Source organism: Falco rusticolus, chromosome 5, assembly GCF_015220075.1.
Source record: "Falco rusticolus isolate bFalRus1 chromosome 5, bFalRus1.pri, whole genome shotgun sequence".
In the NCBI taxonomy this organism is placed as follows: domain Eukaryota; kingdom Metazoa; phylum Chordata; class Aves; order Falconiformes; family Falconidae; genus Falco; species Falco rusticolus.
In genome coordinates this window covers 42,707,301-42,725,027 of record NC_051191.1, presented here as the reverse complement: position 1 = coordinate 42,725,027, position 17,727 = coordinate 42,707,301, and the positions used below count along the sequence as shown (strand labels likewise).

Below are 17,727 nucleotides of genomic sequence, written 5' to 3'. Positions count from 1 at the left end.
GCAGAGAAAATATCACTAGAAGCAGGTCAAAATACATCCAATTATATTGTTTCCTGCTTCTTCACTTTTCACAGTATTTTAATTGTAAAATAAAAAATTCATAAATGTGCCATTTGCTCATATCAGAGCTATAAATCACTTCCTTAGGATCCCCATACCACTGCTTGCTTACCCAGAAATTTGTCAGCAATGACACTGCTGACTTTGTGCACACACAAAATTTAAGTTTCATGTGCATGGAACAGATTAAGGAAATTTGTTTTCTTTCACTTACCAACTTCCATCTTCCTTGACATTAGATACAAGTCACTATAGTAATTTTTTTTCCCTAAGCCTTCTGAATTTGTTATGAGGCAGCTAGTTTAGAGTTTTTAATGATCAGTGTTTCAAATGCATGTGAGTTCACGTCATTTGATGTGGACTCATTTCACGTCATTTGATGTGGACTCAGTTGCCTTGGATTCAGATATTTACAAGAATGGAACTTGAACTTAAAAAACATGTTAGTATTTTCCTATCCCCCAGTTGAATTTTAGCCCCTCACGCAGATTCTTTTACGCAAAGGTGGCTTTCTTTTGAAATTGTAGATTATCATTCATATAACCTGAAATAGAATGATGCAGCAGACAAACCAAATAAATACAAACAAAAAAAACCCATTCTAACATGATGACAATGTAGGCAATTTTCCTAATTCTTTTTTTTTTTCTTTTTTCTTGTCACGACAGTTAACAACACACATGAATTGGGTCCCTTGGTAGAGATAAGAATTCCTGCCAATGAGAGCAGCTTGATACTAAAAAATTTAAATTACAGCACAAGGTACAAGTTCTACTTTAATGCACAAACTTCAGTTGGATCAGGAAGTCAGATAACTGAGGAAGCAGTAACAATTATGGATGAAGGTAAGATGGGTATGTATAAAGAAAAACTCCTGAGTTTAAAAAACATTACAAGTTTTATTAAAAGTATTGCTACTACTTCCTTCCATTAAGGATAAGAAAATCTCCTCCCCCTCCCCTCTTTTCATGTGACATAAGGAAACAGCTCCTCATAAATTTTTTTCTAGAGCTTTCTTAACTGTATTATACACCAATGAAAGATTCTAATTATTCTTTAAGTAAAGATGTGCAAAGGTTTTCTACTGTAGTGGAAGCCTCAAAAGAGGTGTAAAGCCCCTCCTTTTCATATAAACTTACAAGTTCTAAGAGTTCAGCTTTTTTGGGCTTCAAATTTTCATGTACCTTTACATTTTAAGTAGTCTTTCTCCTTTCGCCTATTCTGCTTCGTGTACGTGGTCTAGTCACAGAGAACAATACTGAAAGGATGCAGCTTTATGACTGGAAGGAATTATTTCTCTTTTAAGGTATGCAACAGCTTCTGTGAGGTCCTAAGTTTTTTTCACAGAGCTGGCAAAAAAGCTCTAGAAATAAATTTGTCATCTGTGGCCCAAGTAACTGGTGACATTGTGTAACATTTAAAAACTCTTTTAAGTATATTGTTCAATCCTGTCACTATTATTTTTACATTTATAGCCATTCTAGATTTCTGATTTTGGCAGTTCTTTTGTTGAAAATTTTATTTATTTAATTTGAAAGTTTAATAAAATAGGAGTAATTTAAAGTAAAGGGGAAACTTGGGGGGAAAGTATTTTGTGATTTTGCACATCTTAATATTAAAAGCCTATTTTGATACCATCTTTTCACCTATTTTTATGCTTAGTAAAATTACAGTTTATTGGAATTTCTGTCGCTGAGTTGATATGCAATGCAATTTCTCTAATAGTATATTAAATTTGCATATGAACTACATTTATTTTAAATTGTGAATCGTAACAAGCATGAGCAATAAAATTTTGTAAATGCACGTATATTACTTTTTGTCTTGTAATAGTGTGTCAGTGTTCAGCATAAGCAGGTTCTTTCTAATTTATTTGAATGAATACATTTTATCTAGTCTGCATGCTTTTCTGGTTTGTAATGAAATTGTGTATGTATGTTCCCTTTGGTGTTGTATCTAATTATATAGTGTTCCTGTTCTTGTTTTCCTCCATTAAAGCTGGTATTCTCCGTCCTGCTGTAGGTGCAGGCAAAGGTAAAATGAAACTGCATGATTTGTTAATGTGTGGATTTTGCAGTGTTGCAAATGGGGAAGTTGCAGTGGTAAGGACAGAAAATCTTGGACTACACGTTACTATTCAAAGTGTTAATCAGTGCTGGAAGAAAACATTTGTGGGTTTTGTTGGTTGGGTTTTTGGCTTTTTTTAAAAAGGAACCCAGAATGCTTATTAATACCTTTCATCTGTTTATTTTGCCACAGAGTTCCAGGGGAATTCATTAGCTTAGCTTCAGCAAAGTCTAATTATTTCTGAATGTTTAAGAGACGTATGTCACTGTCATAAGTATTCAGGATCCAGGTGCACTAGCATTGATTAGCCAGAGTAGAGGAAACAGCTTTTTTGCAAAGGAGGTTTTTTTACTGCCTGTGCCATGTGCATTTTTTGTTTTAAAAGAGTAGGTGTGTTCTTGTTCTCACTGTTGATTAATGCTACCCATTTGATCACATTTGTTTCATTTGCAAGCCAACTGTGCATAGGAGACAGATGACTGACAATACCCTCTGTATACTTCTCAGTTCACCTATCAGATGGAATATACAGGCAAATGGCTTCCTGCTGTCTTAGGTTCACAGATCTTGTGAGTGAGTGCATGAGGATATTTCATTGAGTGGAACCTAATATCATCCTTATTCTTGAGTTCAGTAATTTTTAGTTCTTTATGATGCAGTTCTTCTGTCAAACAAGGTGTTCTTCACATTTTTGCACACAGTTTTTATTAATTTTGATACTGAATTTCACTGTCAGAAGCAAAGATTGTCCTGAGGACTGTTAGGTAGCTATGAGTCATAAAGGTGTCTCTATACTTATGTGTCATTCTATCACAGGGAACTTATTAACGCTAGTGAACGTGTGCTTCAGATTGTCAGACCATAAACATCCCAAATCAAACTCTGTACATGAAATACCTAACATTTTTTACAAACTTGGACGAGACAGCATAAATTGTTTTACATATATTTTCTTTCCACGTGATGATCAGGTGTTTTGAATGATAATAGCAGTAAAAAATGGCTTAATTCACTCAGTCTGATATAATCGGACCATATATATATGTATGCATGCATTTGTGCATATATACTATACATGTTTATGTATGTATATATGTGTATTGTAATATCACATGCATTTCTGATAAGTGTATGGAGTTGTGAATTTAGTTTAACGACAAGTGTTTCTTACCAGTTTTTAGTCTAGTTGTAGCTGAGGAGTCAGCACTGATTGGAACAAACTGGCTTGTAGTCCTGGACATTAACAGCAGAAATGTAAATTAAGTTCTCATTATTTGCAGTCAACTATCAATACAACTCATGCAAGGAGAAATGGATTCTCTGTGTGAAGCTCAGGTCTAATTATAGCTGTATCACAGTCTGTGGCTAGCAGAAAGCGTCTTATTTGTAAGATCAGCTGGAGCAGCTCACATTTCAGAGCTGTCATCTCAGATTCTCTGAAAACCAAGCAGATGTCTTTGTTTGGTTCCATGTTGTTTATGGTTTCAAAGTTTTCACATATTCCTGTAGCATCTAGCTCTTACAATTGCAACGAAAACTTTGGAACTGCAAACAGGACGGAACTAAAGCCATGACATCTGTTAGGACATCTGAGTTGCCGCAGGTCTGAGATGAATGTTCTCAGTGGTTACTTAGATTAACGTGTTAACTGTTTCACTACTGATCAGGGACTATGAGGAAGGAAAAGAAGGATCATATTATCAAGATCAAGTGCAAAATTATTTGGTCTCATGAGTGGGTGGATTTGGAAGACAGAGATACTCAGCCCACTCAAGAAGAAGCTGTACCCAGCAGCGACTTTTTACTCCTCCATTAAGTGCAGGAGGGCCTATATGTGTATACAGTTTTTACTAATGTGGACCCAAAGCCAAACTGAGGAGAAGGTGGCATTTAGATATTCCCAACCTTTTTGTGATCTGTCAAAAACATCTCAGGTTTTTGTTTCGAAGGGTAGAACTTACCAGAAAAAATAAATTACCCTTTCTCTTTCAATTTGAGCACATTCACCTTGGAAGTTAAGACAATAGGTCCCAGATTCATCCAACCTAAATTGCACTGAAACTTCTGTACTTCGTGTTTTCTACTGGCTAGCTGCCCCTGAAGACCTGCAGCTCTGCAAGTCAGAAACATAAGACACAAGGTCCTGGAGGAACTCAAATTGTTTAAACCTGGGCGAGCTGTGTCACTTGGGATATATTTGACTATATATATTAATGTGCAGAGGGAAATATTGCTACGGTAAATCCAAGGATCTTAGAGAGCCTCAGTATTTTTATTGTAGTTCTGAAATACATTCCCTGTCTCCTGGCAGCGTGTGTCTTTTGCTATCTTTTTACACAGGCGTTGACCCTTCATTGTGTTTTACTACTTTAAAAACAATGAAAGTAGCCACAGTCTGCTTACTGCTGCACCTACACTTTTAGTAAAACTGAGTTTGGCTGATTGCAATGACTGTACTGGTATTAAGTAAAGATATCCAGTATATTTTAGACCAGTAAGGAGAGCAGCAAGTTTTGTGCATTTTTCCCATAAGGCTAAATAGCAATTTTAGATGAAAACATGAAATATGAGGTCAAAGATAAAACAATCATTTTTTTAACGTAGCTTGAAGAGAACTTAAAAGCTCTATTCAAATCAGGGACAATATATGGAGGAAAGGATTGTCTCTCTGTATTATGGGCACTGTCCTAATAAAAAAAGTTCTTTAGGCTGTGCCATTTCATTAAACAGCAGAAGTGCAATTGATCTTGGCAATTTACAAGAATTGAGGGGGTTTTTTTCTTCTCTAAGGGAAACTTAACAGATGAGATCCGTGTCATTCTCTCAAGCCCGCATGAGTAAATCATGAGGCACACTTTTATTAGATGGGCAAGCTATCCTGTTATAGCTGATAATTTTTTAGCTGATCTTTTTTCCTTTCCAATACTGTGATGTTATGAATGACTTAAATTTCATGCAGTTATGCATTGCAAAGAAAAAATAATTGTTTTTTCTTCTTAGCAGCCTGTATTCTAAATGTGTCTCAAAACTGCATATGTAAAACATAACATATTATACACAGTATTGGGTAAGCAGTACGCATTTATATTGCCATTTATGTATTGACATCTAACGACAAGCATGAGGTGACAGAGGTGTGAAAAAAACTGGGGAATAAGAACCTGGTTACATGTAAAATAGTTATAGTAGCAGCTGGAAAGTGACTCAGGTGATCAGTGGAATCAAGTCTCTTCTACCCTTTTCATTAGAAGTTTTAAATAACCTGTCTGTCGAGTAAGGAAGAGAATATAAATTTGGCCAGTGGTAGAAATAAAAGTTGCTGGTTAAAATAAACAGTCACAGGGGCTCATTACTGTGTTTGTTGTAAGCTGAAGTGTAAGGAGTCACAGCATGATGTGTCAGTCTTGTGCCACAAGCCTTCTTGTTTCACTTTTCAATTTCTTTTTTATTTAGTCAAGATTTTTATTTGAAAGCAAGGTCTTGCAGTCTGCATGCGCACAGACACCAGTAACTGGCAGTCCTCAACTGCAATTAAAATAAGGTTGTGGGACCACAGTTTCCTTTAATTGAAGCTAACGCTCCCTGCCAGTGTGTTACTTAGTCTGGTCTGCCTTCTTGATGTGAACTTCATATCTCAAGTACTATTGACAGAAATACTTCTGTTGCAAGGGAGAAAAACAAGTAGTCTAGCCTCTGGGTTTGAAACTATTCTTTTTTTTCTGACTTAATCTCCAGTATGTAGCTCTTCACTGTAGGCTAGAAATCTATCTCAGCCGAGTTCGTATCTCTGTCTCTTCATAGAAGTTAGGATCATTTCAGTATTCTTTGTTCTGTACAAAATGCTGTTCTTTAAATCATTTTCCCTGCCCACCATCTGTTTTCCCTCCCTTTTTGAGTCATTTCACATGATGTCTCCATATTTTTTGCTAACAAGTTCAAGCTGCTTTTTATTTTCAAGTGGATTGTAGTATTTTTGTACTGCTCCTTCAACCGCTCTCTCCTTGCAGACTTCTCCCTAATATATCTGTGTGACTCTTTGAGTACAGCCTGCTGTGCAGGACCACTGTTTCATCCTCTTCTACATCTCCTGGGAACAGTGATGATTGAAATGCTAAAATTCCTGCAAATACTTTTTGCTTCATAGATGTCATGCAAAATCCATGCCATGCTAAATGCTTGTCAGTGAAACTTGCATTTCTTGTCTTCTGTGTTTCTTACACTACAGGAATGCTCTTGCAATGGGCTAAATAATCTTAGAAGTGACTAATGCCCATCTCTCACTGCCAGGAATGGAATTCACTCCTACAGTTATACTAAGGCTTGAATTTTATGCTGTAAAAGTTGTAGGTTAAAAAGCAAACAAAAGCAAAACCCTTTTCTTTGTCTTACAGGCTCTTGGTAAAATCTATTACCTTTTTCCTTCATCTTTTCTTGTACGTGGGTGTGGGAGTTTTCGTTTGAATTTATTTTCTTTTTATATATGCGTTTTAACTAACTGTCTATAATACATTGCTTTGTGGGTTGGTTTTTTTCCATTTGACACCAATCTTCAAATGTGCATTTGTCACTTACCTGCCGTTTTTCCTGGAGATAGGTGACTCCCATGACAATTCCTAAAGTTTAGCCACTTTGGGGATTTTTTTTCATTGTTCTGCTGAATGAAATCTTAAGAGAGGGTGCCTATTCTGTTGTTAAAATCTGTTCATATCTCATGTCATGTCTTATTAAATGCTATTGAATCTGCTGCCCAAGTATAACGGTGTTATTTGGAGGAACTGTGTTCCTGAAAGGCTGGAAGATTAAATACCACTCTACCAGGAACTCCATGAAAAAACACTGGAATTGATTTGAAAAGAAAGGAAGATTTTACTTTGAGCCTGGCTCTCTTTCTCAAGAATTGGCAAATGCTTTTATACCATATCTCGCTACAGGAATGAAACCATACTCAGAAGTGCCAGCTAAATTTTGCATTGTGCATAGCATGAATAAAAGAGATTAATTTAATCGAGGTAGCTGAATAAGAGTCAGTATGTGTAAAAACTGTAACTTGTTAACAATCCATTCCCACCAGTTTTAGAGCAATGCTTTTGCAAGCGCTGATGCACAGCATCACGTATGGTTACGGATCAAGCGAGCACAGTGCTCCACTGCTGAGACAAAGCTTTCTGCCCCCCCTTTTCACCAACTGGCGCTTGCACGCGCTGAGAGTTTCTGCCAACTGACAGTTACACATTTTGCGTTTGTGAATGCTGCTGGGAAACATATTGAAGAACTAAGAGGTTAATTATAATTAGAGGTGTGCTGATTGAGAAGACAAGAGTCTTGGTAGATTGGAGACAAGCTTTAAATATTGTAACCACTTAGACTCCAGGCTTTCATCACCTCAGGATCCACGAGCCATCTTCTTATGTGTGCGTTCGTGTTGGAAATATGGCACATTTAACAGACTTCACTGAAACTTTCCAGGCCTACTAGAAAATTAGATCTAGCAGTAGTGAAAAAGAGAAAGAATGAAAAAAATAATGATTATGAAAATAAACATGCTACTGAATCAGTGCACTGTGTTCAGCAGGAAAAATACAGAACTTAAATCTGACCAAATACTACACATGGATAAATGTATACAAACAGCTATTGGTAACAATTAGATAAGAATACATCTGATAAATGTAAGCGTGAATCAGTCACTTGAAAGCATTTAGAAACTTAAGACACCAAGGAAATGAAGGGGTCTTAATTATTATTAATTGTTATGTACAATCGTATGAACAGAAGGAAATTTACTTTTTACTCTTTAATCTACTGTGTACTCAGGCAGGCAACTCTTTAATCAGGGCAGAAACTAGAAACTGGAGATGCAAAAAACCCCAACAAAATACAAGATAAGACAGAGGCTTTACAGGGAAGGTGATTATCAGATTTGCTTAGTGTTACAGCAGCTGTCTGTCATCTGGATTCTTTCACACAAGATGAGACAGTTTCTTTCATCCCCAGTGCTTGGGCATGAGAAGGAAGAAGTTTGGTGTAACTCTGTGGCATCTGTTTGCAAGAGTTTGAAACAAGTTATTGCTGATAGTTTCTTCTGTCTTTAACACCGGTGACAAATACCAGTCATACAGTTATGCTGCTAATTAGACATCTTTTGTGGAAGAGCAAAATACAGGAAAATACGGGTTAGAGAAAAAACAATTGCATGAAACAAAACAAAGTCTATTTAGAATACAAAGCAGTTGTTTTCTTGGCACAGAACAAATGCTTGGATACTGATTGTAACAAGCACCTGTTCCTATGTGTAAATGAGGAAGGAAGTTATATATCCTTTCTGCAGTCTCAGACTCTGCACCTCTCTATATTTGGAACCTGCTATTCTTTCCTCTCACTGCCTTCAAGTGGCACAGAAAAGCAGAATCTAATCCCTTTGCATTACCATAGTGTATATGGTTACATGCTAGATTTCCCATAGACAGCTTTAGTTTTGGTATTTTTAGGGGGTTTGTTGTTGACTTTGTAACCTAGATGGCTTTTTTTTTCAATCTAGTGCTTTCTATTTGATTTTTTTCAGGTGTTTTCAGCCAAGAAATAAATATATTCTTTATTATTCAAATAATATATTCTGTATTAGTTTTTATTGGTGAAAGAAATTATGTGTAAAATATATAAGCACAATTTACCTGCAAAGATATCAAACGTGGGAGTCATTAGTTCTATACAGATTGAAGAGTTGAATGAGTACTACCACATAAAAAGTCTGATACTGTGAAAATGTTTAATCACGAGAATACATTTTTGGAATTGATGGAATTTGCATAATTTAGGTATGTTTTTAGAAAGACTCAAACCCTATAGTTTTCTAGTCATGGTACTCATATTATTTGGTCTTTGCTAGGGGCTTCTCTACAGATTTAGTTATTTTACTATGCCAAAGCAAGCCATTTTCTCTTTGAATCTAATTTGAAATTTCCTCCAGTCAGCCATATGGACAAAGCCATCTTGTTTTGAGAGAAAATAATTTAAGTATGTAGATAAAATCTGTGCAGCACCTCTTCCCTTGAGAACAGGCTTTTGCCCATTTTATTTTCTGGTGTAGGTGGAGCCATTGGAATTCTGCCACTTGCCTTTACTGAGACTAGGTTTTTGCCTCTGATTTTTCATGGTCCTTTGGGAAGTATTTTTGATGTTATTCTAACAGAAAAGATATTTTTAGCAGGATTTAAAAGTCAGTGGCACACCAAGTGAGGCATTTTATGAAAAAATAATTTCATGCCTTTGAGGAGCGTCCTCTTTGTATCTGCACTTATTAGAGTATTAGAACTATTAAAATCTTATTTTCATTAATATTAGGCAAACAAAAATACAAAAATAGATGTCCTTTTGTAACAAGTATAATTGGAGAACAAAGGATTCCGGTATGAGCAAAGTAGCAAATCATAGGATGCTGAAGAGAGAAGCGCTTCTTTTCATAATGTGGGCATTATGCATGTCTGTGAAAAGTACTCCTGCCTAATGAGAATGTCAGCATAAGACACAGTACCTTAAAATGAACAGCTTCTTGCATTTCAGTGGTTTGTGTCCTTCACGCCAGCGTATTTTGATACTGGCTTTCCAATATCTGATGTCTAACATTCCAATGTCTAAAGGTGCCATGATTCTGTAATGTTAATGAAGCTGATTTCAGAAACATTCTGTGAAAGTAAAGGTGTCAGTACACACATACTTCAGGGTGGTTTTTTTTTCAAATACATGTGTATCACTTAGCTGTTTCATATTTTAACAAGTAAAACTACTTGAATCCTGCATGAACTTAGAGTGTGCATGTGTTACTCATTTAACAGGTAAGGTTTTACTGTACTGTTTAAATGTTACTTTTTGATGCAAAGCATTTTTACTCTTTATTTTTTCTTTCCTACTATCTCTGATGGTGAAGGATATTCAGAAACCCTTTTTGCAACCTCCCCAGTCATGCACACTGTCCGTCCAACATTCTATAAGGGTATTGTCTTCCTTTTTTATCATTATCAATGCACTAGAGACAAAATCCTGTAAGGGCTTGCAGTTGAGGCATTTGCAGTCCATTCAATGGCACGTGGCGTAAAGGGAGGTGTGTCCCATCTTCATACCTCCCCTCTCTGCTGCCATTCCCTGTTACCCTGACAATGTTCTCACTTGCCAGCTGTCTGCATTTTGCTTCTAGATGAATAGAAATAATGTTTTCCAGAATTTTGTCGATTGGGTATTTTTAAGTGTTTGGCAGTTTTTGTGGTACAGGGCATGCTTGGTAGAGTACATAAATTTTACTTTATAATGTCATAGTGTAGTATGCCTTGGATTCAATTACCAAATACGCTATGTTAGTCAGTGATGGAAACAATGACAAATGTACTATACTTTCCTTGTGTATGGTATAAATTAACATAGTAACTTCTTAAAATATATTTTTTAATGTATGAAGTCACACTTTCGTATTCTGCTTTGTTTTTCTATTGTGTATTCAGTGCAACCACTTTATCCAAGGATCAGAAATGTTACAACAGCTGCTGCTGAGACCTATGCCAATATCAGTTGGGAGTATGAGGGACCAGATCATGCGAACTTTTATGTTGAATATGGTGTAGCAGGCAGTAAGAAGTCATTTCATTAAATTTTGCTAAAGTGTTCAGATAAATTTTCAAAGATTTTTATAGTAAATATGGTCTTAAATTGACCCAGTGTTAATATTAGCTCTTAAATGTCTAGAATTACTTTTTAATTTGATTAGGAAGATCAAAGAGTTTTCATTTTAATAAACATTGATGCATAACAGGTATTTGATGTTTAGATAGAATGTCAGCCTTTGTTCCTTTGTATTAATTTATAAATTCTTTTGAATGTGAACTTCTAAAACTGTAGTTTGTATGATTTTGTATCATGCAATCATTACATGTGTAAAAATATGATAACTTCCATTAAAATAGGATATAACAGTCTTCCTAAATTATGCCAAATTCAGGAAAAAAACGGATTTAAATAAGAGAACCAAACAAAACAATATTCTTTGTTAAATTTAACCTTAAAATAAGGTATCAACCAACTTATGTACTTCTATTGGCATAAGCCCAGGTTTTAATCCTCGCTAATACTGCTAATAATTAAAACATGGTTATCTAATAAAACCGGGATATTTCTGTCTAAATAATCTATCCTTCTAAAGTTATGACTAAAGATGACCAATCTAAAAATTGCAATATAAATGCATTTTTCTGGATATTGGTCAAAGAAGCAGCTGAGACTGTACTAGAAAAAGGCCTAAGACAGATAGGTTCAGATTTCGAAGTAGAACTTCTCAACTAAAGTAAATATTGACTGAAACTACAGAAGTGTAATTTTATTAAATGATTCAAATCTATTTTAATCTATTTTATAATTGCAAGTTCAGGAAACCTTTTACAAAAATAAATGAAAATAGTATTTCTCTAGTACAACGGAACAAATGTTTAAAATAATTTTATAATTCATGTACAAAGTCTTCTTCAATATCTTGCATGCAATATATCACTTGAAGTCATAATTTTATATTATCTTATTTTTTTGAGAGAGAACCGTTATTTTAGTCAAGTAACTTTGATAGTATCCTGTCTAGCAACTTTCAGTAATACAGAGAAAATTGAAATTCCAATGTGTTGTTTTCCTAAAATTTTTGTAGGCAAAGAAGATTGGAAAAAAGAAATTGTAAATGGTTCTCGAAGCTTCTTTGTGTTAAAGGGTTTAACACCAGGAACAGCATATAAAGTCCGGGTTGGTGCTGAGGGCCTGTCTGGTTTTAGGAGTTCAGAGGATGTGTTTGAGACAGGTCCAGGTGAGGCACACACTGTATCATAGTCAGAATTGTGGTAGACCAAGTGCTAAAACGTTGGAACTGCTTCTGGCTAAGAGATGTAGCTAGCATATTTGCATGTTCTTTTTATAAAGTAATGCTGAATTATTATATAAACTCATAAATAATGCCAGCACATTTATTACATAGATTAGAAATGTTTTCATCCTTTCAATTCACTCTGCTCGTCTGATGTTTATGTTAGGGGCAAGATACTCACTGCTCATACTCCATCTGTGCGCTGTGCACTGAAGGTTACCTATTTCATTTAGTTCTAATGAATATAATTAGATGGCTTTATTTAAATATGTGTACTTTAATAGAGCCAAGTGTATACTTTTAAAGCTAGCAATCTGTATATGACCAGTTTTAATACAAAAAAATCTGAGCTAAAATGTTTGCATAATCAAACTGCAGATTCAATTTCATATCTCATGTAATCTATTTGTACCAGTCTTTAAAGATTCCTACTTGTAAATGTTTCTTTTCCTGTCGTATACTGGTTTTGTATAGATGTTGATGCTACAACTAGATCCTGTGGATCTGTAAGGCTATTTCAGTCATATTTCTTCATGAGCAAATCAGTAGTGCTTGTTCATTCAACTTAGAGAAAGGGCTTTATTGGAAATTTTTTGATGTTATGCTGAATGTGTCATTGCCATCACAGCACGCTCTTGGTCAGCTGTTACTGTTTGTTGTGTATTTGCTAGCCACTTTTGCTCATTCCAGGCATTTTGGTCAGTGCATGGTTACTTAGCAGTAGCCTCACCAACTCCAGAATGTTATGATTTAAGAAAGTAGTTTAAATATGAAAATATGCTTGAACAATATGTAATAATTATCAGACAACAAAGTAAATAATGAACATGCCAGTTTGAAAAGTGAGCACTTTCTAAAATCGTAATTTTTTGCTTTGTTTTGTTCCATTTCTGTTCACAGTTTATCATGTTGCAGGAAAGCTTTGAAAACATGGTGCTGAATAACAGTGCCAAGCAAATATGCATGGGCTAAGCGCAGAGGTTATTTATGCCAGAGACAGCTAGTTGTATAAAAGCAGATCTGTAAAATTTTATGCAAATACACATCCAAAGCATAAAGCAGCAGTAAAGCAAGGATCGAGACTGTTGTATAGTGTAGAACAAGCTGAATGGAAACCTTCCTAAAAGCATCTTTCTATACAAAAAATACTGAGCCAGTAAATAAGGAAATCTGTATGGACCCAGTCACCTTGGCTTGTGTCATTGACATAGTTAAGGAAGAAGGGAGTTTAAAGACACTCTTTTCTGTTTCTTGATAATGGAAAGGTTCAGTGTCAAGTGTTAGATTATATACATGGCATATTTCTTACAGAAAAATGTTATGCCACACTGTCTTAGCCTAGATCTAAGCTTTTAAACACTTCAGACTTTGAAGTGAATGACGACGAAAATATTGGAATATGGAATATGTCCTTAATTAGGAATGCAACTACAATATTTCATGTATGAGGCTTTTGCCACATTTTTGTTCTTTGACAAGCATTCCCATAAAGCATCTTCATAGTGCGTGCGTTTATCTTCTTGAGCATACCAAGGGTAAATTACTTTAAGCCTGAAGCAGATAATTCACTCAGCGTAAGCAGGAAATGTTATGCCATTGTTAAAGTTCCACTGAGATCTAGAAACCCTTTCCTACTGGATATGCAATAAGTTAAAGAATATAGGAAGCTATATAAGTAAGTTTTCATCTTTGCTCTTTTCCATCTACCTTCCATATTTTTATGCATGGATCGTTTTGCTTGATGGTATTTTCTTACTACATTTGAATGTGAAATGTGCTTTTGCATTTTGTCACAGTACATATTATACAGCCTTTAATGCCTTATTATCAATGCATATGTGCAAAACTCGAAATAATTTTAACCTTTAATGTGGAAACAAAATTTTATTTTCATTTGATTTATAATTCAGAGGAGGATTGCCTTTGTGATTTTGTTTTTAAGACTGCCACTTATATATATTTGTATATATTTGTATAAATATTTATGTACATAAGCTATATATTTATATAACATGTGGACATTTTAATGCAAAAATAGTTTACATTATTACATATATAAGAAAGAGTCAGTTTCTAAAATAATCACGAAGCATATTCTTAAAGAAAGGCTGGGAAATCTCCTAATCGTAACTCCACAATAACCAGGCACATTAATTCATTGATCTATTTCAGTGAAAAACAAGTCATAACTTTGCCCAGTAAGACCAAAGAGTTGTAGCAAAATAGTTAATTGTAGCCTAGTACTTCTAAAGTGGAATACACATCAGTCTTCCGTGTGGAATGGAAGGTAGATACAGATGTCAGAGGTACTCTTTGAGTTTTCGTAGAGTCCATGGAAAACCCACAGGAATCTGGGCCCACTGAGAGCTGACGTTTCCAAGCTAACTGTCCCAGCCTCTGTCTTAACTAGTACGTAACATTGAGACATGGGCTTGAAGTCTGGCCTCTAACGGAATATTGGTGCATTTTGTTGTCACTGTGCTGGCCAGCCCGGTGCAGTCTCTTGTCAGCTAGCTGACTGCCAAGGCTCACGTATTGTTCAAAGGGCAGCACCAGCACAGCACTGTTCCCACTTGTCATCCAACATGTTTTGTAAGGAAAAGAATTCATGCTCTTATCACCTAGAATTGTGGCTGTAAAACAGTTTGTGATCCATTGAAAATAGGTGCTCTCTGGTGTGTTTTTCTGAGCCTTCCCTTAAAAGCCTATCTTCTGTAAGGAGAGCTGGAAATCTTTATGGCGCTCTGGGACTTCCACATTTCTGTGTGTAAAGCTGTTGGTGTGTCGTGTCCTCCACTTCAGTGGAAGCAAGTCTGCAGACCTTCCCTAGCAGATACGGGTGAAACATACCATGCCATGAGAGCTGATGTACACACAACATCCAAACAAAGAGACTGACTGAAGGTCTCAAATATTATCTGGTCCTACTGCAAAGTGTGTCTACTAAACTGAGATATGAAGTACTATTGATCCTTAATAAAATCTTAGGTAATGTACTGGCTGTGAATAATCCAATACTTTAACTCATGAAGCCAGGAAAAACAACAAATGCTGAACCAGAATGCCATGAGTTATGCATAGGAAATGTTTTGGACGTCACTTCCCTTATTCATGTGGGAAGGTGATTTTTATCTGTATTTCCCAAATAGAGAGAGGTCTTTGAGGCAACTCTTCATAGAGTTTCAAACTCTTGGGTTTTGGGGCTGGAAGAGAAGGTGAAGAATGAACGAAATGGGTTTGGATGGATGTCCATCTTCCTCCAATTCATGTTGTCTTCTGCTTGTAGCATGCATCCCTAATTCCTCTCACCCTTACTACTTTCTCCCATCAGCAAATCCCAAGGACAGTTGCCTGTAGTGTGTTTCCAAACAGGGGAGCAGAAAGTAAGCTTCACCAGGAAAATCCTCCTACTGTGCTGGAGGCCAGTAGGAGGGGTCCAGCCCCCAGACCGCACAGATAATTCCTATCCTTATTAGTGACTGTAATGTGCCCTGTGTGGTTTGTTTATCACTTATATTATCTTCCAGCTAGAGTCAGCGGTTGGAGAGAAACAGTGCTGTGGGAAGGGCTTCCCGATTGCACTGTGTAAAGTCCTCACTAATGCTAAACCATGGCAATCATGATAAATTGCAGGATGAGGTACGAGTTTGAGGAGAGGAAGAGAACATGATGCTTAATAAGGCTTTAAAGGATGATTCATTGTTGATTTTTAGTTGAAATTGAATGTTAGGGCCTTGAATGACCCATCTGTTTCCCCATTTCAGGCTGATGGGAGTGCATTAGCAAATGAGTATTGGCTTTTTATTCATTATGAGAATGCAATTAACATGTTTGTGTGAATTATAATTCACAATTTCATTCCAGTAGTGTAATTAATGTAAAATGGTTGAGAACAGTTTTGAGGTTTGTGGAAGGCAATGTAGTATGTGCACAGGTTTTGCAAACTAATTGCTAAGCTTAAATGTTGGCATAATTCTTACATACTCAAAAGTAAATTCTATGCATATGTACTTGGAAACATTTTGGATAATGAAAATATTCACAAAATGCAGTATCACTTTTTCGTAATACTAATTTTCACAGTGAGTGTCATTCCTTAATTAATGGACAATGTATACTGGCTGTTATTTATCTGCATTAGCATAGCATTTAAATGCAGCAAAACACCTGAATTTTCTTCTTTTATTCTCTAGCAATGGCAAGTCGGCAGGTAGACATCGCTACTCAAGGATGGTTCATCGGTCTGATGTGTGCTGTTGCTCTTCTGATCTTGATTTTGCTGATTGTTTGCTTCATAAGGAGGAATAAGGGTGGAAAATATCCAGGTATGATACATAAAAATGAGAGTAAAAAACATCTACTGGTAATCCACTAAGACATATCTCAGGTTTACTGAACGAATTACATTTGCTGCTGGTTTACATTTACATTGTGTATATGGTAAATCAGTCTTATCATTTGGTAGGCTTGTCGGGAGCAATCTGCCTATTGGTAGAAAATCTCAATTCCATGTAAGCATAAGAAGAGTATCTCATTCATTCCTGGAGGGTTATATTGCTACCTTACCTCTCTAGAAAGGTCTGAGCTTTGCTTGAGATACTTGGTCCTCCCACCAGTACTGCACGCTCCACTTTCTGAAGTCGTAACACAGATGGGTTTAACCCACTAAAATGAGATGAGTTAGAATGTATTTGGTCAGAAAGTGCGAAAACGTATACCAGAGCAGAGCCACCGTGTTGCTTTAAAGTACTGGGAATGCGTTTCATAACGTTACTCTCCTCAGAATCTATGTCTTCAGCCTCTGTCAGCCTCTGTATTTTTGCAGCTGAATTTGGTGTTACCTTCCTTCAATTAGGCAGGTTTTTTTCTTTATCAGACTTTTTCTTTTTAGGTTTTTGTGGGGTTTTTTTTCTTAGTCTTAAGCCTAGGAACAGCCAAGTATATATTATAATTTGTACTTAAAAATTGGAACTATATACAATGTATGTCTTCTATCAAAACTCTCATTCCTCTGGGTGTACATATTATAAAAGGCATATCTGTGTGTACATATGTGTGTGTGCATATACGTATCTTATATATATATCTTTCCCCAGTGTTATATTTTTGTTTATGGAGTAGGTCCATAGACTAAAGCTGTCTTGAAAAGAATAGTGACAACCAGTTTGACAACCAGTTTGCATAGTACTGCCTGATAGGATCTCAGAGCAGCTGTTGAGGTATGAGCGGATATGAACAAACTTCAAGTAGGCATCCAAGGATAATTTGATTTTTCTTGTTCCTCTCCTAGCTGCAATAGAAAGTACAACTGCTAACTTTCATCTAAAATTTTGCTTTAATGAAAAAATTCCATTCTATATTACGAACTCTAAAGGTCTGGAAATTATATAAATGTTGAGACTCTAGGAATACTTCCTTAAAGTAAAACTTCTTGAAGTTCGTGTTAATTTGGACATGAGAAAGATGGATGCACTTACAAAAGTACAAAAAGAGAAAATAATCCATAGTGTTTTAATTTCTCCCACTTTTTTCAACCAGGGCACTTCTGAAAACTAGCGTTGGTGAACACTAAAAACCTTTCCTCTTCGTAGGCAAATCTTTTAATAGCTGAACTTAACATAGCAGTTTATTTTTATAAGAAGGTAAAATCACCTTATTAAGTACAAGAATCCTACTCTGCCCAGTCTAACTGTATAATTGTTTTATGGAGA

The 17,727-nt window shown here is 35.8% G+C and overlaps 1 protein-coding gene across 40 annotated transcripts in view; it reads left to right on the top strand.

The window, feature by feature from the left end:
• The window catches only part of NRCAM (neuronal cell adhesion molecule), a 166,122-nt gene that overhangs the window by 133,312 nt on the left and 15,083 nt on the right, over nucleotides 1–17,727 (top strand). For 12 of the 40 annotated variants that reach the window (XM_037389658.1, XM_037389661.1, XM_037389662.1 and 9 more), the window contains 6 exons: nucleotides 729–905; nucleotides 2,059–2,094; nucleotides 10,052–10,117; nucleotides 10,620–10,745; nucleotides 11,807–11,959; nucleotides 16,210–16,341. In XM_037389658.1, the coding sequence (XP_037245555.1) occupies nucleotides 729–905; nucleotides 2,059–2,094; nucleotides 10,052–10,117; nucleotides 10,620–10,745; nucleotides 11,807–11,959; nucleotides 16,210–16,341 (690 nt within the window). Of the gene's footprint in view, nucleotides 1–728; nucleotides 915–2,058; nucleotides 2,095–10,051; nucleotides 10,118–10,619; nucleotides 10,746–11,806; nucleotides 11,960–16,209; nucleotides 16,342–17,727 lie in introns of all 40 variants that reach the window. The other 28 variants (XM_037389679.1, XM_037389677.1, XM_037389683.1 and 25 more) reach the window with 6 other exon arrangements.